This window comes from Manis pentadactyla, chromosome 3, assembly GCF_030020395.1.
Source record: "Manis pentadactyla isolate mManPen7 chromosome 3, mManPen7.hap1, whole genome shotgun sequence".
NCBI classification, from domain to species: Eukaryota; Metazoa; Chordata; class Mammalia; order Pholidota; family Manidae; genus Manis; species Manis pentadactyla.
Window position 1 is genome coordinate 203089319 of NC_080021.1, and position 21185 is coordinate 203110503.

The following is a 21185-nucleotide window of genomic DNA, read 5'->3' on the forward strand; positions in this document are numbered from 1 at the left end:
CCTAACCAAACAAATATGGTCTTGATAAGAGAGGACCCGAAACTCAGTGATGCATCTAGTTCTGGGGAAAGAAAGGGAGAGGCAGCCATTCTTAAACCCACTGGCCCTTGTGAGGCCAGGAACAGTGCTCCACACAGAACAATTGTTCCCTTAACCTTTTCAAATACTTTTTAGATGTCCAGCGGCCATCATGTGTAGAGAGAAGCAGGACGAAAACCGATCTGAGCAAGCTGTAAGGGCAAGGAAATGGATCCTACGGCCAGTAAACTCCCCTTCTTATCCCCCATCCAGCGGTCAAAACTGCTTGTCAGGAAACTTAGCTGACATTGACCATTTGCCCCATTATATGAATCAAGTTCCTGTCTGTCCTCCTCAGGTAATTGCCTTTTAAGCTGTCTCTCTAATTCTGACATAAAACTTTTTTTTTTTTTCTCCATGGAAGAAATTTCAGATACCACATTGCAAGAGATGCAGGGAAAGTTACCTAACTGGGGCAGGAAGGAGGTGATCACAGATTTTCTATTAACCTGTTGCAGTAAAAATGGATGGAGGGGCTCTCTTGTCCCCTCCTGGTGTGAGCCAGGAGCTCTGTCTTCTCACTGTATCTCTAAATAGAAGCCTCTCCCTGGCTCTCCTAAAAAGAAAAGGATGGAGAGAGGAGAGGAGGAGACTCACAATGGAAAATGTCTCTTCCTGATGAGAACCATCTTTTTTCTCTTTGAATCAGCCTTTTGATGCCACGGATACTATTATACAAGGCCCCTCACATCCTTCTTCCTCTGTTCTACAGTCAGTAGAATAATTTTCACATAATGTCACGTTGCTCAGAAAATAGTAAAAATCGTGGTGATAATACTTCCACCAAAATTTTTGGCTCTTCTTCCACCTTTTTTTTTGATAGGCAAAATCAAGAAAGAGCATCAGTTTGTACATTTAGTGAGAGCAGTGCTAAGACAGTTTCTGTAATGGGTGTCATTGGTGCCCCACAGAATTCCCCCTACTAAACAAATGTTAAATAAGTAAAAGGTGTAACTTCAATGAATAAGATGAGTAGATAAACTAAAGGGAAAGGGGTAAGAGTTATGAAAAGAGGGGGAATAATGTGAGTAAAAATACAGCAGACAATAGCTGAGGGGGGGACCAAGAGGTGTCACATAAATGCAGACTCTATATTTCAACAGCAAGTGACATACTTGTGGGCTCAGAGCACCAGAAAGTCCAGTGTTTCCATTGCATAGTTTCACACTGAATTTCTTGGCATTTCTTTATGAAAAGGCTGTTGTCTTGTTCTTCCAGCTGTGCACTGGCATCTACCCTCTGAACAATGTCAGTGGGCCTGGGAAATCAGAATTTTGAAATCCCAATTTTGTGCTTATGGTGGGTTGACCAGCTGGCCCGGAGGAATTTCCAACAGTGCCAACTTTAAATCTTTAGATTTCCACCATCCATCACCTAGTAGATGGTCATTACCATATGTTACCTAATGAGAAATCTACTTCTAGTGTTCGGAGAGTGATTCTCCCACAGCAGGTGGATGGCCAAATTCAAGCCTGCCAACCCCAAAGGGTAGATTAAATTAAGATAATTACAATGAAAAGCCTTGCCTGCCTTAAAACTTTTCAATGACATCACTATCAAGAACGAAGGCCAAGCCCCTCAGCATGATATTTGCTGTCCTCGGAGATGGCCCCTAACCTTACGCCCTGCCGTTCTCCGGCACCATCATACAGCAGGGCTGTATAGTTTGTGCTTCACTAATGTGAAGTTTCTCATGCCTTTGAGCTTTTCACTTGCTGTTCCTCCTGCTGGAAATGTCATCACTCCCTTCTCCACTTGCCCCACTCCCTTTCCTTTGTCAGGACTCAGCCAAGTATCGCCTCTTTCAAAAAGCCTTCTCCGATACCCTTCATCCCTCTTGCTCAGGTCTGGAATGCGTAGGAATCTCTGTGCTCCTGTGGCTTCCCATGCTTCCCTCTGAAACAGACTAAGCTGCATTTCCTACAGTTTTGGTGCTGGTTCTCCTCTTCTCATTGCCAAGTACATCATGTCTTGAGAGGAGGGCTTGCGTCTTTCTGTTCTATACGCCAGTATTCCCTAACCCACAGCAGGTAAGAAATGAGTATTTGTTGGGTGGATAAATATTTGAGTAAATTTCAGTTTGCTCCAGGAGAAAATAAAAATGAAATGAGAGCAGAATGTTCTCTATTACTTGCAACTGCAGCTAAAAACAAAATTCCACCTTTCTGATTTCCAAACTGACAACAATCACTAGGACATCCCTGTTGAGTCTTATGCTGGTATGAAAGACGCTTTACTGGCCTTGTGTGTGTACATATTCTCCCTTCTTTATGTTCCTTACTGCTCACAGAAAATTCATGGCCTCCATTTTAAGCAAGGTTTCGTTGAGTTTATCAGAACAGAAATGCAGACAGAGAGAGAGAGAGAGAGGCACAGAGGGGACAGGTCCGGCACGCACTTACTTTCTTCAGTGCTAACAGCGATAGCCCGTCTGTCCCTCTCCCCACCCCCATCTCCCTTCCTTCCTTTTATCCCTCCCTCCCTTGCAACCTCCCAGCCTCCCTTTTTTTTTTTCTTTCCTTTCTTTTTCTCTAGAGTAAGCTTAACTGAAGACTGCCAAAGAATGACTTCCCTTCTATCAGTCCTTAAGGGAGAGAATTTGGGTTCTCAATGTAGTGGTGAAAGGAAAGGACTAGAGGATTCCACGGAAGTACTGCCTCTGGAGTAGCTGGGGTCACCGAATGCTCATGAAGCCCGTGCTGTATGCTCAGCTGTGTTCAAGTCACTGGGGATGCAGATTTGGATAAAGGAGACAGAGTCTTTACATTTTGGTCGTTAGTAGGAGGCAGGCATGATACATAAACCGACTACTGAATAATATCAAGTTAGACAAGCGTCATGAGTTGCTCAGGAGGAGCAGGAATGGGTAAATCAGGATGAGGGGCCCATTTTAGATTGGTGGCCAGAGGTGTGACACTTGAACTGAAGGAAATGAGAGATGCCGTGTGAAGAACTGGGACAGAGTGGCATCTAGGCAGCAGGAAAAGCAGGTGCAGAGGCCCTGAGGGAGGAGTGGGTTTGGCACTTAAGGAACAGGAGAAAGCAAGGCTGTCCCACCAAGGGGACAAATGGTGATAGTGAGGTCAGAGAGACCAGAGGGAGGGATTCCTTAGGGCCACGGAGCCTGTGGGAGGGCCTTTGGATTCTGTGTTCGCTGTGATGGACAGCTAGGTCATGCACAATGTTAATTTGGTGCTACATCAAGAAAAAGCCTTGCAGTCAGGCTCAATTCCATGGCTAGAGCCCTAGAATTCCCTGGGAAAAATGCTCTTGTGCAGCCAATTCCACATCTCCATGAAACCCACAGACAATGAGTGGCCCTCTTCAGACTTCTGCTACGAATCTAATGAGGCAGAACCGGGAGTCCCTTCCTTCAGAGATTTGAACCATTAGCCCTTTGCCATTTCAGGACTCACAGCCACAAGGTACACTGACCCAAGATCTCTAAGTTTCCCTGTTTCTTTTTTCTTCTCATATGTTTGCCAAGCCCAGGTCTCTGTGCCTCCAGTTTACATGCTCCACAGCACAGTTCTGTTTGCCTCTTACGTATCTGTCCAAAAGCTTCCTCCCATTTTAAGACTTTCCTGATGTCCAGAAGGCATCCTGTGCTCCTGCTGCACCCTTTACACCCCCAATTATAGCATATGGGGTATTGTGCTGGTATCTGGCAGTCTGTTCACTGAACATGGAATTCCTTGGAAGCACAGTTCTTTCTTAATTGCTCTAGTATCCCCAAAACTTAGCACAGAGCTTAGGTGTAGTATACTGTTGATTACGTAAATGTAGGAGTCTTGGGAAGATAGAACTCAAGAGAAAGAAAGAAAAGTCCACTTCACTTTTAGTAAAATAAAATAATTCTATGGAGAAAGCCAGAGAGAGAAATATTCTAGGGACGATGGGGAAAGAGCCAAAAAAGGATTTTGCACATTTCCCCTGTAATGAAGAATGTCTTTAAATATACAATGAGATTTCTTTTGAACAGTTCTAAGGATGCATGGCTGGGAAAATGAGAGAACTGAGTCCTTGGGATGCCAAAATGGGACCTGTATTGAGAGCAAGGTAATTCCAGCATGTGATTCATTTGAAAGCTTGAATCTCCCTGAGCTCCTGAGGCCTGGGGCTTCCCCACTGGAGATAGGAGTAAATGTGGCTACAGCCAGAGGGGAAAATGATTGGGTGGAGATAGAAAAGTCTCTTTGATATAGCATTTGTCAAATCAGGGGAAAGTAAAGAGAGAAAGAGAAAGAAGAAATTCCCTGTCTTTTGTTTTTCTGATTCACTTGTTGTCCTTTGACACCTTACAACAAGCTCATGTTTATAAAGCTGGAACATTCAGATCTCTGCCATAGATTTCTTTCTTCCTGCCCCTCCCTTATCTATGATTAAGCTGCCCCTCCTAAGCATCCTTGATCATTTCATAGCTCAGTGAAAAGCAGTCCATGCACAGAGTCAACAGAATTGTTTCACTTAAACTCTCTCAAGAGGCTGCTCTTTGTTTACCAAATAGCCATTCTCTCTCTTCCTTACGAACAGCTACAATTTCATGTGAGCAGCAGCATGCTCAACCAGAAGACTACCTTTACCTTTCCTAGACTTACTGTTAACTAGGGGTGGTCAGTGAAATATGAGTAGGTCATTGGTGAGGTTCCCAGAGAGACTCATCTGGAAGGTACTCCTTTTTGGTTTCATTCTTCCTACTTCATGCTGCTGAACATAGATGTGAAGGCTGTACGGCAGCAGCTATATTGTGACATGGAGGTGTCTCTGAGAATGGAAGCCAAGGACTAAGAATGGTGAAACAGAAAGGCAAAAGGAACATGAGTGCCTGATAATTTGGAACTGCTAAGCCATCCCTGAACTGCCTAACCTCAGATTTATTTTATGAGAGAGGGAACCAAGATCACTGTTGAGATTTCAGCTGTGTGCAGGTGGAGGTATTCATAAATAACAAAGACTTTCCAAGGCATTTTCAGGTTTGTCCATCATTACAACCCCTTTTTTCCTGCTTATCATGATTCAGCTAGAGTAATGTCTCTGCCATGATGCTTTCTCTGGTTGCTCCTGATGCCCCCGATCACTCACTGTCCTTGATTGAGTTCTGTCTGATATTCCAAGTACCTAGTCTTCCCCAAGGAGCATGAGCAGGAGCACCTGAGTCAAAATAACAATGCTAAGTACTTGACCTACTTTTCCCTCGAATATTGGCACACGACAATGTATTCAGTAGGTTCTCAATACATACTTACTAATTAAATTGAAACTAAAGATGATTACTTGTCAGATCCTGAAGAATTAACATTTTCTACCTATACCTCTTGAATATTTTGGGGCCAAAGTTATATGTGAATATTTTTCATACAGGAAGAACTGATTGATATATATTTTTTTAACTGTCTATTTACTGAGGAAACATGACAGCAGTACAAGAATGAGCGAACTGAGCTAGAAAGGACACTGGAGGTCAGCTTTAATCCGTCACGGAAAAGCAAAGCTCTCTTAATGACCAAGAGACCAGAGAAAATCAGAAGCATGCTGTGGAAGGCTCAAAGGACCATCTGCAACTTTTTAGGTTACCTTAGAAGAAAACAAAAGACCTGGAAGAAAAGCATTTAAGGGGAAATAACCAAAGAATTATTACCAACATCTTGGTGGTCTTGAAAAGAAATAAAATGAAAAGTTAATTTTTAGGCACAAGAGGGGGTAAAAGCAAGACAATTTAAAAGAGTCTATGAAATGCACAAAACTAAAAAAAAAAAAAAAAAAAAAAAAGAACCACAGACAAACATAAACCATGATGCTTTAAGTTCTCCTAGGAAGAAATGTTTAAAAAACACCATGGATTGCCCAGCCAGGGTACTTTGCTGAGCCAGATGGTGAGTGGAAAAGATAAGCAAGTAGCTCTTTCAGAGGACTCATGTGTAAGAAAGTTGCGTGCATCTCCATCTGGTTTGCTCACATGAAGACAACCTGGTCAATGGGTCAGAACCCACAGAGGGTGTGGAGGGAGCACAGAGGCCGACCTCACCTGTGGCTGCCTTCACACGCGCCGGCTTGCTCTTGTGCCTGCCCTTCTCCGCTGTGAGGAGGATGGTGTATTCCTGCCCCGGCTGCAGGTCTCTCAGCACATAGGAGGTGGTGTCCCTGGGAAGCGGCACCTCCACTGGCTGGCCTGAAGGAAAGCTGTAGTTGAGGCGGTAACGGTCAAACTTGGCCAATGGTGCCCTCCAGAGCAGGGTCAGGTTCGTGTCCGTAGTTTCAGAAACCCGAAGGCCCCTGGGTGCATCTATGTCTGGAAGGAGAACAGAGAGATGGCTACTCCTGAGGCTGCAAGGCAGGGCTGCTCCTGGGACTCAGAGTCCCCTGCTTCTGGGCGGCAGAGGGGCTGGGTGGCTTTAGGTGACTCACCTGAATCTTGGTTTTCATCTTTGTGAGATGCTGTTGTACTTACCTCATTGGATTTTTGGAAGATTAAAAAGTATAGTGATATATCTATACCATGAAATGTGACTCAATTAAAATCATTTAAAAAGAACTGACTACTGATACAACAATCTTGGATGGATCTCAAGAGAATTATGCTCACTGAAAAAGTCAATCTCTAAAGGTTGCATCCTGTATGATTTCTTGATATAACATTTTTGAAATGACATAATTATGGCAATGAAGAACAGACTCAAGATTTCCAAGGATTAGGGAGAGGGGGAGGGAGGGAGGTGCTTGTGGCTCCTACCGAAGGATAGCAAGGAGGATTGTAGCGGTGGAAACTTCCTGAGTCTTGACTGTAGTAGTGGATTCAAAACTCTACCTGATAAAACTGTTCAGAGGTAAATATACACATATACAAATGAGTGCATGTAAAACTGGGGACATCTGAATAAATTTGATAGAATGTATCTATGTCAGTTTCCTCCATGTGATATTGTTGTGCAGTTACCCAACTGTTACCATGGGCCGAAACAGGGCTCAGGGAATCATACTACCATGTCCACAACAGCATGTGAGTTGACAATTACCCCTTTTCTTCACAGCACCTGGGGGAGGTGAGGAAGTTGGAGGAGACGCAGGGGGAAGAGTTTTCCTTTTTATGAATTTTCCAGAGAAAAAATTTAAGGAAGAAACAGTGACTTCAGTCACATGGCCCCTCACCAATCTCACCCAGAATCTAGAGCTGCAGGACCCAATGGTAAGAGCAAAGTCTGCCTTGAGCTATGCTCCTGCCACTGACAATCTGTACTCTGAGGGTGTACAATAAAAATTAGGTGTTTTCTAGGAGAAAACCCCCTACATGTGTTTTTGATTAGTCAATGGTTCATTTAAAAAGTGGGGTGGGTTACCAACTTTAAAAGTTTGTAGATTTCTTAATAAAGTCTGGTTCCAATTGTTCCTAAAAAAACGCCCATTTCCCTCCCTGGATGAAGAGAGCAGCATGAGCGTTTGGACGTGGCGTGCTGCGACTTCCGAATTCAACACCTGCACTAGAGGATCATAGGGGTGCCTTTCCTCTCTGGCCGTCTACTCTTTCTTTTTAAGTAGGTCTTCTGCCTCTGGGCCCCGCTGTGTCTCCTGGTGCCAGCCCTGGGGTGGTGGGAGGCCAGGAGCACCTCACCTGTGGCCACGTTGATGGTGGCTGGGTCGCTCTCCTTGTCTCCCTTTACAGCAGACACTCCAATCCCATATTCAGTTCCTGGCCTCAGACCTAAGAGAGAATATGCAGGTTGAACTTTAGCTCCAAACCAGAAAGACTGTCTGAGGATCATGAACGTGGCCCTGAGACCATGATTTCTCCGTGTCTGGAACATTCTACAGACTGACTCACTGATGTGCAAGTGAGAGGGGGGGCTGGGAGCTGCACTTTTCTTCTCTCTCTGGAGAGCTGCTCAATGGGGATACGTCCTCTGGGGCTGCCTGGGTCTGGGATGTGGAGCTCACCAGTGAGCGTGGTTTTGGTTGTGGCGTGGGGACTCCTTGGCACCTCAACCTCAGCGTGGTCCCCTCCGGAGATGGGTGCGTACTTGATTCTGTAAGTGTCGCCGGCGGCCTTGCCGTTCTTCCATTCCAGGGTGATGCTGGTGTCTGTCTGGGAGATGCGGCGGAGGTTCCTTGGGGCGTCCAGGCCTGTGTGGGAGACGGAGGGACATTTGTGTAGGCAACAGCAGGCACCAGGGGTGCAGGAGTCTGACAATTCCAGCTGAGACGGGAAAGGCGACTGCCATAGGAGAAGCATGACCGAACTGCCCTGACGCCCTTGTTTCATGACAAGGTCAGAAGCTGGTGAACAAATCTAAACAAAGACTATGTACCTGACACCTTTCTCAAATGTTAATGTGTGTGATACTTTAGTCATTCATGTTTGCCTCAGATGTTGTGCTTAGAAAACTATACTATAGATAGTAAAAAGAAACAACTATATAATCTCTGTGAGTTGAAGAACTGGTCTGTTGTGTTCATCACTGTATTTCTTGTAACTCATAGGGTGCTTACTGAGCTCTGAAAAAATATTTATTGAGTGAATGACTAACCGTTTGGTGCTTCTAAAAGAACACCACAGGCAAAGAGGAAGGATACAACTTTGTAATTCATGTTTTCCGTGTTCTGTATATTATTATTAAAAATTTTGAGTTTTATTTTAATCAAAACTTTTGTCTGAGAGACTAGCACCTTCTATGTATGCAAATATATTTACATATGTTTTGCTTTGGAAGGTTATTTAGGGTGTATTTTTTCTTTGAAAAATTAATCAACTGCTACAATATTTTAAAATAAAATTTAAAGGAATGAAAACTCCCTTTCATTTTCCTACTGTAAAAGGAGCTGGAAGACACCCCAACATGGACTGGGGTGAAAGTCTTGCATTCTTTTCTTTTCTGGTGCTGTTAATAGGGGAAGGCCCATTACCTGTTGTGAAGGTCTCTTTGGCCGGATTGCTGGACATGTCAGCCCTGCGGGAGATGAGGGACACCTCGTACTCAGTGTCTGGCTTCAGGTTCCCGATGGAGTATTGGTTCTCATCGTGTGTGAGATCAATGGTGGTCCGGTCGCCCGGCACATCTTTGATCCCATAGGAGAGTTCGATGCTGTCGATCTCAGCCAACGGCTTGGACCAGGTGACCAGAGCAGTGGTGTCCGTGACATCTTTCACCTCTATCTGGCTGGGGGCATCCAAGCCTGGGATGGGCAGAGGACAGAGTGGTGTCAGAGTTTGTGACCAGTGCCAGGGGCTGAGCAGAGAGAGGATTTGCAGCCTCCGGATCCATTTGTGTACATGTAGGCATATACTGACCACTTGACTGTATTTTAGCTCTCTGAGCTTCATTTTCCTGTTCAACAAGCCATAAGTAGGGATGATGACAGCTCCCTTATAGGGTGTGTTGTCTTTTCAAACAGTGAAGGAGGTAAAGCTTGCAAAGCATCAAGCACAGAGCAAGAACACAGAGTTACATGACAAATGGACATTACTCTGTTATTATTATCATTGCTGTTCTCATAAATTGAAGAAACTTGCTTAGGGGCTACTTCATTTAAAAGACATTGACGTAGTCCCTCTGGTGTTTTACTTAGGCAATACTCCCTGGATGGTCAATAACTTCTCTATTAGAATTCTGCTGCTGAATGAGATCAATGACAGTAGCATACGGAAGTGAGTTTGATGAAAAGAATTCAGGTAGGAAAGTCATGGCTACCTCAAGGCTTGCCTGTCTTTGTGTCCTCCTCTCAGGCTTCCTCCTGCCCTGTCATTCCCCTCCTGCCCCATCCACCCTTGTGTTTCGTGCTTTGCCAGCAGGCTGCTCAGGGCTCTGAGAGCACATCCTACTGTTTCTTACCTCCTAGCTTTTCCACTGGCTGTTCCTTTGTTTCTTCTTGCTGAGATTGCTCCCCATCCACCGCCTTCTAAAATTTTCCTATTCATCCCTCAAAATCTCACTTATGTGTCACTTCCCAACAAAAGTCTTCTTTGACCCTGTTGCAGTCAGGTAAACACACATTCCCTTCTGTATGGGTATGAAGTTTCTGTTATGCAAGATGTTTAAGTTCTGGAGATCTGCCGTACAACACCATGCCTACAGTTAACAGTACTGTATTGTACACCTGAAAACCTAAGAGGGGAGATTTTGTGTTGAGTGCTCTTACCACAATTAAAAATAAGAACATCCTACTATTTTACTTTTCACATTGTTCTGTAGCACACATTTTTCCTACAGTTTATTCAAACTAGTTTTCACTTTAGATAGGGTCATTCATTCATTTAGAGAGTGGATCTTTGAACTCTTGAAGTCCTTGGCATAGCATAAGGTTTTGTCATTTATATCTCAACTCTTTTCTCTTTTCTAATTATGTAAATAATTTCAATGCAAGCATTAAAACATACCAGGCACTTAGTAAGTGCATCAGATTAAGCTGTGAAGGCATCTAGCCAATGTTTCTTTCTTTCTTCGTTTTTAAAAATAGTCAAGTTTCTGTTTTCAGCATTGATTGAGGAAACCGGATGAGATGAAAGGAACTTAACTTTATACAGGGAATGAGAAGGAAGACGAATTCGTGGCTAATTATGAGCCTCCTACAGTCTATGTTTTGAATTTTAGGTGTTGGTACATCAGTCTCAGCTCACGGACAATGGACCCATAAAATGTGCAATGGAAATGGTGCTGTTGAACAGTGAGGCCCACCTATCCTGTGTTCTTACAGGTGTGAGCAAGCACCCCTACCATACCTGCTGCCTTCCTCAGCAGGCCTTCCATTAAAGAACCTGGGATTCCGTGATTAGAGAAGAGGAACGGTGCCTTTGGCTTCCCATGTGCCAAGCACATCTTTATCATTTATGTCTTAACTGTCATGACAACCCCATAGGGAGGATACTATAAACCCATTTTCCAGATGGTGGATCAGAGGCTTAAGGAAGTGGACTTGCTCCAGGTGATGGTGAGTGGTGAAGCTAGAATTCGGACTCAGGACTGTTTGGGTCCAAAGCCCAGGCTCTTTCTCCTGTAAATGAGGATGTTTCTCAAAACCATTCATATGCCAGAAATGACTGTGATACAACCTGTAAATGGAGAGCCAAAAAGGTTTTGGCACCAAAACTTTAAGGTCCTTTAAACCTGGAAAAAGTTCAGGTATCAGCCAAATGAACAGGTAAATATCTGCCTCTCAATGTTGATATTTATGTGCTTTTGTAAATGTTGGGATGTTTGTCCTGCAATAAAAAGAAAATAAAGCAGCTAATCCCAAAATTTGGATTAAAAAGGAAGGGCAGATAAAAGAAATGTCTATTGCAGTTTCGGTGAGCCTTCTCTATAGCAAATAAGCATTTGCTTTATCTGTTCTTTGCCTTTCTGATGATCTTTGGATTTTTTTCCTGTTGGTACCTGCCTTCTACCTACCACAGAGGGATGTTGTTTGGATGATGGAAAACACTTATAAAGGAGACAATCCTATGAATTGGCTCTGAGCTAGGCAAAATGTGCAAATATTTAAATACAAGATGTTCTGCCTTGTCATTAGTCAACAGATTTAACTTTCCAATAACCCCCTGCCAAGAAGAGTTAATTCCTTAAAGAGTTGGCTCATATGCTAACTTGAAGAAGATAGAGAGGCTTTCATAAATGGCAAGCAAAATACTTTTATTTGTTTACTTGCTTTAAAAAAATTTGCTTCCTGGTAGAACAACTCCAAATTCAGACTTTTTCTCCCACCAAATGATCTAGCAGTGCCAAATCCTATTCTTCCCCCAAGAAGTTCTGACATCTATAGTACTGGTGATATTTTACTTGGGTTTCTGTGGAAGACATGGAATCACCTTTCCACAGAAACCAGGGCCTAGTCAGTGCTACCAGTACGGGGTCTCAAGTCACAAAACCAGACGCTGGCTTAAAACTGTGACTCTGGTTATATTCACCACATGGTGTTCACCAAATTGATTTAGATTCTCTAAGCCTCAGTTTCTACTCTTGAAAAATAATAACATTAATATTTGCCCTACTTCTTTCACACGACAGGTACAGTATTAAATTAGATGATGTGGTAGATTATTTGCAATGGTCTCATGCATTTATCTGTCTGTATCTGTGTCCCTTTGAAATGTCACTTTGAAGCTCCTCTCATCAAGAGATGGACCCGTTTCCCCTCCCCTTAAATCCGGACTGGCCTTGTGCTTTGCTTTGACAGGAGCAATATGGTGCCAGTCCTGAGTCAGCTCAGCTGCCATGTGAGAGTCCCAGGTGAACATCGTAGAGGTTGAGAGACCATGTGCAGCAGAGAGACACCATTCTGGCTGAGGCCCCCCTCAGTTAGCTGGCCCTCAGCCCACACAGAGGCGTCAGTGAGCCCAGTCAAGGACAGAAGAATTGCCCAGCTGAGGCCAACCCCAAGTCACCAGTGTGCACAATTATTGTCTTAAACCGGTAAGTTTGGACTTGCTTTTTTATATAGCAAAAGCTCATGGATACAGATGGTATATAAGAGGTAATATTATCAACCAGAATACAATTGGCTTTAGCATTGTGTCAGTGGTAGGAAAGGTGATACTCACGGGTGGTTGTTACCCTTTTCAGACCTGGGCCCCGGGTATTGTTTTTCACGATGTGCAGAGATATCTCGTACTCCTGCCCCGGGGCAAGGCCAGTTTGCCGGTAGGTGGTCTCTGGCCTCCGCAGGCTTTTGGTGATCTCTCCCTCATCTTCTTTATTCTGCAGGATAGGAGCACCTTGGTGAGACCTAAAGGAGGTTCCAGCCTCTTCATTTATGTGATTCATTCATTCTACATTCATTCCCTCCTCTTTCATATTTTTAGGAAGTCACTGAGCATTTACCAGGCATCAGATCAGTATGGTGGGTGCTAAGGATACAGAGATGCTAAGGACATTTCTCAAGTTCGTTTCTCTCTCTTGTAAACCCCTCTCTTCACTCCTTTGACACTCAACTCAAGTGACAGAATGGAGAGCTGAAGCGATTCTGGAGCCACTAACTCAATCCCTCCTTTGATGGACTAAGAAGCTAGCATCACAGACATCAGGTGGTTGTCCCCACAACTAGTTCGTGGGTAGAGGCTGGGCTTAAATTCAGGAACCCACTTCCCTGCCTCACATCTTCTTTTAGGCCCAGAGAGAGGGGATACTCAATCTCAGACATACCTAGAAGTATTTTGAGACCGAGACCATTCATTCTCTACTTTGCTTCTGAGACGAGATTTGCAAGATTACAGGGAACATTCAGGACTCAGAGATGACTTAACATGTATTTGTCTAAGATCTTAGCCCTAAGTGCTATGCTTATTGACTTATAACAATCACTGAAAACACATATGCAAACACACAGGGGCTAAACAGGCTTTGTCTCCCACCAAAAGCGAAGGAAAGAAAGTAAATACAAAAGTCTATAGAGCCCTGTGACCATCTTTCAGATCCCTGCACGGAAATAAGCCTGCTCCTTACCATATTCCGGAAGATAATCTCCCACGTTTCAAAAGCAATGTCCAGAGGATCCCACTCCACTTCCACAGATGTCTCCTTGATGGACTTGAATTTTAGGCCTTCAGGTGCTGGCAAGTCTGTCAGGAAGAACAAGAGAGGAAGGAAGGATGGCTGTATGTGTGGTGGGCCGACATAGCCACGACTCCACTAAACCCCAACGGTGGATACGTGACCCCATCCCAGCTAGAGTCTATTTAAGCGTTCTTCCAGGATGCTCTCTACTGTGAGGTTGTATGAAAATTAATTTTAGGACCAACCATATGCTTTAATGTTGGCAGTTTCACCTGTGGTTAAACCTATTATGTACACAAGGTTTGGAATCAAACAGACTTGGGCTAGAATGTAAGCTCCACTGTTACAGTTTTGTGTGCTTGGGCAAATTGCACAAAATGTCCCACACCTCAGTATCTATATTCAGGAGAAGGAGGTAAGTAAGCCTGCCTTTGGGAATGTTTTGAGGACTGAATGATATATTCTACAGAATGTTGGGTATGGCTCCTGGCATGTAGCACAAGTTTAATACATGGCAGCCAATGTTATTATTACTAAGCAAAAAGGACCAGTTTTGAGCCACAAGTTGCTTTTTAGGTAGAAAGATGGTTATAATGTTATTGGACTCCTAGAGGAGTAACTTAAGCCTTAATATTTCCACTTTTTAAAAAACAGTGTAGAAAGAGAGAGAGCTCCATAGAAAGGTAGTGGTAGAACAGAGTCATTAAGAGCATAAATCTGCAAAACTGCCGGGCTTAGATCCTGTTTCCACCACTTACTGACTGTGTAATTTGGGGTGAGATGCTCAAACTCAGCCTGAGTTTCCTCATCTGTGAAATGAGTTAACAATAGCTCCTACCTCAACAGTTATTGTGAGTTACATGAGTTAATACATGAAAAGTTTCTTTAAAAATATATTCAGTGGGCTTCTAGGGATTAGATTCTAGTGTCTTAACTGGTGTAGCTCTGCAAGGACAGCTAAGAGATACGGGGCACAGATGCGGTGGTAACTCATGGTGGCAGGCCCTGCCCTGGGCAAGTGGAGGGCAGCTGAGGCCGCGCACTCACAAGTGGCCACCCTGGCGCTGACGGGGATGCTCTTCTTGTTCTCCAGGATGGCGAACACACGGATGAAGTACTCCACGCCGGGCTCCAGCTCCTGGATGGTGGTGGACGTCTGGTCCCCAGGGACACGGAACTGCATCTCCAGGCCATCCTCGTGGGTGGGTGTGTATATGACGAGGTACTCGGTGACCCGCATCTCATTGTCCCAGGCCAGGTTTACGGTCTCTTCTGTCACTTCGGTCACGATGAGTTCTTTGGGAGGGGACACTGGCAGGAATAAGAAAGGACAGCGTGGGTCAGATAGTGTCGGTAAGGTACTCTATACTCTAAACTAGAACGTTTGTTGAATGAACATTTGCTTGTTCCCCTTGGCCTGTCTCTTCTACTGCCAGTCTCAGAGGCCTGAAATCCAGCCTCATTTTCTAAAATGCAGAACTCGTCAAGGACCCCCTATTATGACCCAACTTTAAAGACTTTGGTGGCCTTGAGGCTAAAGTTCCAGGGCTGCAGAGAGGCCTTCAGGGTTCTCTGTGACCTGGTTGCTCTGACTTCTCCACTCCCTGGGCCTTAGTTCAGATTCAGGCCATTTGTATGGGAAAGTGCATCCTGAGCCTGGCTCCCTGCTCTGAACTTCAAGTCATACACCCTTAGCACTGGAAGGGTTTAGGCTTATGTGGCCCAACTCCCACTTTCCACATGTGAGCAAGGCACAGGGACTTGCCTAACATTGCTTATTTCATCAAATCTGGGACTCACATCTCCTCCCTGCCAGCCTGGTGTTCTTTCCAACCAGGCTTCCCTGCTTTGGCTGTGTTAAACACAGAGCCATCGATCTATTCTTTCTCTCCCAATACTTTAGCCAGGGGGCAGAAATTCTCCATTATGACAAGTCTAATATGGGTGGATGGGAGAATTACGAAGAAGATCCTCATTAAACACGAACATTATCGTTCTTTGCTGTGTTTTCACTCCATGTTTACTGAGTGCTTACTGTATACCGTGGCTTGTGCTGTTAGGATGGTGCTCCTCTAAAGAGCTTGCAATCCTGGGGATCAAAGACAGTAATGAAGATGATTCAAGAGGGGGGTCTGTGGGGGTCTGTGTCACAGGTGATTATCATTCAGTTTTTGTGGAGTGTGCATTTACAAGTTTGTTTTATGTAACCTCACTGTCCACTCAATTTAGGTGAATTTTTACTTCCATCCAAATAGAGGGATTTAGTTTATTACGGGGTCTCAGGGGAGTAGGAAAGAAGGTAGATGTTTAGCAAAAGGAAGGTTATCATTTCATCTACTTCAACTTAGGCACTGGGTGTTAAACTCAGCGTAGGCCAGTTAGGCACACTCAAATACCATCTCTGTGATGTATTAGCTGTGTGTCCTTGGGACAATCTCATAACCTCTCTGAGCCACTGAGCCTTCAAGTAGGTAACCCTGTAACAGGTGTATGACCAGGGCCCCTTCAAAGAATCAGTGTGCATGCATGTGTTTTTAATATGACACAAAGTATTGGAGAACTGTGTGTGCATGAAGTCATGGCTGTGATCAGCCCCCTGGGGCACTGGTACCTACCCTCAGAGCAGTCTTCCCCAGTGTGGCCCTCACTGCAAATGCAGCGGCCGGTGACGCACTGCCCCCAGTTACTGCAGTCATTGGGGCAGGAGCGCTGCCCACAGTCCGGGCCAGTGAAGCCCTCGTGACAGATACACTGGCCGTCCTCACAGCGGCCCTGGCCGTGACAGTCGCTGGGGCACCTTCTTTCCTTGCAGTCTTTGCCCGTGAAGCCATCATGACACACGCACTGGCCATCCACGCAGCGGCCCTGGCCGTGGCAGTCACTGGGGCAGGAGAGCTCTGAACAGTCGGGGCCAGTGAAGCCATCCTCACACATACACTGCCCATCCACACAGCGGCCCCGGCTGCTGCAATCCCTGGGACATCGCCGGTCCCGGCAGTCTTCACCTGTGTAGCCGTCGTCACAGACGCACATGCCGTTCACACAGCGGCCATGCTGGTGGCAGTCACTGGGGCAGCTCATGTCACTGCAGTCATAGCCCTGAAAGCCTTGCTCACACACACACCTGCCCTGCACACAGCGGCCCCGGCTGTTACAGTCGTTGGGGCACCGCAGCTGGCTGCAATCCTCCCCAGTGTGGCCCTCGTCACACACACACTGCCCGTTCACGCAGTGGCCATGGCCACTGCAGCCGTTGGGACACTGGAGCTCACTGCAGTCGGCTCCTGTGAAGCCATCATCACACTCACACTGCCCGTCAGTGCAGTGACCGCGGTGGTGACAATCAGCAGGACACCTCTTCTCGCTGCAGTCCGCGCCCGCAAAGCCCTCGTCGCACACGCACTGGCCCACCTGGCACCGGCCCTGGCCGCTGCAGGCGTTCGGGCAGGTGAGCTGGCTGCAGTCCTCGCCTGTGAAGCCTTCCTCACAGAAGCAGGAGCCGTTGACGCAGCGGCCGCGGTCAAAACAGTCGTTGGGGCAGATGAGCTCGCCGCAGTCTTCGCCAGTGAAGCCCTCGTCGCACACACACTCATTCTCAACGCACCGCCCACGGTTGTGGCAGTTGTTGAGGCACAGGGGCTCGCGGCAGTCGTCACCCGCGAAGCCATCGTGGCACACGCACCGGCCATCCACGCACTGGCCGTGCTCCTCGCTGCAGGGCACCGGGCAGACCTCCTGGCTGCAGTCAGCCCCTGCATAACCTTCGAAACACACGCAGACCCCGTCCAAGCACTTGCCCTGGTCATTGCAGTCACTGGGGCAGGCCAGCTGGCTGCAGTCTTCCCCAGAGAAGCCCTCATCACAGATGCATTGTCCAGCGAGGCACTGGCCTCGCAGGTGACAGTTGCCTGGACATTCAGGCTCAGAGCAGTTGGGGCCTTTCCAGCCAGGTTCACAAACACAGCCACATCCTTCTGTGCTAAAGTTGCCACGGCCACTGCAGAAGGGCCTGGTGTCCAGGCGACCTGCAATGGAAAGAACAAAGGCTCTCAGTTGTGCACAAGCAGACCAGCTTCTTGGTTCTATTTGCAAAAACTAGATTCAGTCAGTCAGAGCATGGGATGTACTCTCAGGTCCTATCTGGCTTGGAGACCATTTGCCTAGTGTGTGGAATCAGATGGGATGCAAAATGAATTCGTGCAAGTAGGAATTCTTAACCTGTGCTCTCCGAAATTGTAGACTCAAGTGCCAAGATTGTGTGTTCATGTGTGTCGTTGTGTGTGTGTGCATGTTTGTGTTTCCACCCCCAGGGAAAGGATCCACAGTTTTCACCAAATTTTCAAGTATTCCCATGACCCCGATGATTATGAATGACCACTTGTGAAATGCATTATGCTGGGCTATGATGTTCTTTCTCCCGTTACCTAGTCAAGGTCAGGTACATAAGGGGGTAACTATTTCTCAAGGAGTAGCTGTTGAACTGAACTCAGTTCTGACTCTTTGGTTTAACAGTGGTGCTGCATTTGGGAATTCAACCACATTAGACTTTCTGGAGCTCAGTTTCTTCATTTGATCCAATAGCCTACTTCCCTGGGTATATCAGAGTTAAATGAGGACATGAAGAATCTACTGTTGTTTTCTTGAAAAGTGTTTTGGGTTGACTCAAGTTGGTATGTCGGTTTATGTGGCCAAAACTTTCTACTTTCTCATAATTGAAATGAGGTGACTAAGGAGTGGCTTTCTAACTCTGTCAGGACAAACTTCAATTTGATTTCATTCTCATACAATTCCTGTGCCTCTATCTTTTTTCTTTTTTCCTATCTTGAAGGCTGTAGGGGTGGGTGATGCTGAGAAACATGGTCAGTGCTGACACGACTCCAGCTCTTTGAAGTCTATGTAATATCTTGGCTCAACTTGCAGGAGTAACTGGTGTAGTCTCCCTGGAGAGGGGCAAAGCTCACTCCATTTTCTCTGCATCTGAATACAGTTGTATTAACATAGTTTATCTCCTTCCTGACAGCCAGAGGGGAGACAATTAAAAAAAAGTTGGTTTGAAAAGTTAGAATGTAAATCTATGCTGTTGAATATGGTACCACTGGACACAACTGAATTGTGCCTAGTTTGAAGTGAGATGTGCTGTAAGTGCAAAATACACCCTGGATCTCAAAGACTTCGTCTAAAAGAAAAGAATCTAAAATATCTATTAGTAATTTTTGTGTTGATTCTAGGCTGAAAAATGGATAATTTGGTTATATTGGGTTAAATAAAGTAGGTGATTTAAATTATTTTTACCACTTTCTCTTTCATTTTTTTAATGTGACTATTAGATAAGTTAAGACTACAAGTATGGTACACTTTCTCTATTGGACAGCATTGCACTAAACAATTATCTCAACCCCTTCTTTAGCATTAATGCTACTGTGTAACTCCTATCTGCATTCTGCCAGAGAGCTGACAGAGTGAAAGATTAACTGATTTGTACATAAAAAGACTTTTTTTTTGCCTCAGAAACCCAGAGCATGTCCTAAAGTACTCTCCCCTTATGCTGACTAGGTCTATTCTTGAAATAATTTGTTGAAGTAATTTCTGGTAATTTTTTTCTGAGTGGCAGAAATAGTGATTTTCATCTTTGTTTTGAAGCTACTGAAAACTCCTGTGGCTCTATCAGCCTTAGGAAATGGAGATGAGGACATAATTCCAAAGTTGCAAAATTCCTAAGAAAAGAATATTCCTGGAGACAGGGGATCACTGGGAGAGTGTGAGTGCTGGAGACACACAGGTACATTCAAAGCGCCCATCTCTCGTCGCCCTTTGTGTCATTTTTGTGCCAGCTGGTTAACTTCTTTGGGTCTGAGTTCTCAGATCTGTGCAATGGGAGTGTTCAACCTTATTTCGAAGGGTTGATGGGAGGATCAAATGAGATAATGAATTACAGTGCCTGCTACGTAAAGGGGGCTCAATTTGATCATCAGCATTATCGGCATTAAACTGGAATATTTTTCCCAATTCCCACAGCCTTTGTATCATCACAGGCAGTGCCGTACCTTTGTAAGAATACTAGAGTGTGGAATACTGTGGTTTAAGCCCTCTATCAGCCACTTAGGGCAGGACCTTGAAGAATCCTATCCTCCTCTGGACTTGAGTGCCCCTATTTGTACAGTGAGGTGATGGGGCTATATCACATATCAGGATCTTTCAGAGAGTCATCTTTGGAATTTCATTATATGTTCATAGGCTTTGGGGTTGAGAATGGGTAGATTTCATGGTCAAGTAAATTTTAGAAAATTGTAATTAAAGTGCAACAGGGTTTTTCAGAGCCAGACTTCTCAGAGGCCTCTGAAAAACATTTGTCACCAAGACTCTCCAAGAGCAGAGATGGTTACGTACTTCTCGTTTATTTGACCATAAAACCTCCTTTTAACGCACAACCTCGTGAGGCTAGTTCTGCCGGGAACCCACTTCGGAAACAGCTGATGGACCCTGCTGGGCTCATCATTTCTCCCATTTGCACAGGGAGGGGCTGGGCCCGCCACCGGCTTGTACCTTCAGCAGGTTGGAGACAGCAGCCTGCTCCTGCCGTGCACTGCTCCCGCAGGGACGACACCAGGTTCTCCAGCTCCTCCAGCCTGCGCAGAAGCTCCTTGACGTCCGGAGCCGGGGCACAGCCACAGGCCCGGCGGGGGATGTTGATGCGGTGCGTGAAGACGATCTGGTTTTCCCTGTCTACGGTGTGCTCCTGGAAGCTTTCTCTGGGCTCTGACGCTGGAGCCAAGTCCTTCTCCCCACTGGCTGATTCCAGGTCCACCGAGCACTGGGACCCTACAGGCAGCTTGATGTTGTAGACGTGGTTGAACACCACTGGCTGGTTTTCCTCTGGCAGGGTGACGTTCACCTGACTCTGTCGCTTGTGCCGGATGACTTTCTTGAGGACCCCCCCTTCTGTAGGGAGAGCGAGCAAAGCTAGGAAGAGGCCCGCCAACAGCGGAGTCACGGCCCCCATGGCGGAGGCGGGTTTGGCTGAATGTTTCTGGGGTTCTGGGGTCCTAGGATGTCTCACTTTCGAGCAGAATTGGGGATCTGGAAGCACAGAATAGACTCCAAACAGTTGTCCCTGATCTTGAAAGACTTCTCTTCTACGAGTAAACAATGGAAAAGAACAAGCTTGTTAGTCTCTACTGCTACTTGAATCTACTAAATACCTGCAGTTCCAAGGGAATTTTGATTTTATATCTCCTGTGTTTGAAGCTTTTCTGATGTTCCTTTAGTATGCACTGTAGTGTTAAACATAAAATGGTCTCTAATAAAAGAATTTTGCCATCTTAAAGGGATGATTTCACTCACTAGTCAACTTCTGAAAATATGGGGAGACAGCAGGGTCTAGAGGAAAGGGTAAAACTCTGGAATAAGACAGACCAGATGGGGGTTTGGCTCTCAGCTCCAGCTCTGGGCCTTTGAGGAAGTCATATCACTTTTCTTTGTCTGATTTCACTTTCTGTACAATGAAGATCACAGTGGCTAATTACATTCACATAATGGTGTATGTAAAAACATTAAGTAGACATCACCCATATAATTATGAGATTTACTAGATGAGCACGCTGGGTCACAGTGATACAAATGTCATGGTCCCAG

The 21185-nt window shown here is 45.4% G+C and overlaps 1 protein-coding gene across 1 annotated transcript in view; it reads right to left on the bottom strand.

Annotated features, from left to right (window-relative positions):
• Nucleotides 1-20623, bottom strand: part of TNC (tenascin C) — a 61462-nt gene extending 40839 nt beyond the window's left edge. Inside the window, exons 1-9 of the mRNA XM_057498977.1 lie at nt 20097-20623; nt 16169-17578; nt 14601-14864; nt 13503-13618; nt 12602-12758; nt 8974-9243; nt 8008-8193; nt 7685-7774; nt 6104-6367 (exon numbers count right to left, since the gene is read on the bottom strand). Coding sequence (XP_057354960.1) covers nt 6104-6367; nt 7685-7774; nt 8008-8193; nt 8974-9243; nt 12602-12758; nt 13503-13618; nt 14601-14864; nt 16169-17578; nt 20097-20553 — 3214 coding nt within the window. The 5' untranslated portion in view covers nt 20554-20623. The remainder of the gene's footprint in view (nt 1-6103; nt 6368-7684; nt 7775-8007; nt 8194-8973; nt 9244-12601; nt 12759-13502; nt 13619-14600; nt 14865-16168; nt 17579-20096) is intronic.
• Nucleotides 20624-21185: the final 562 nt, after the last annotated feature.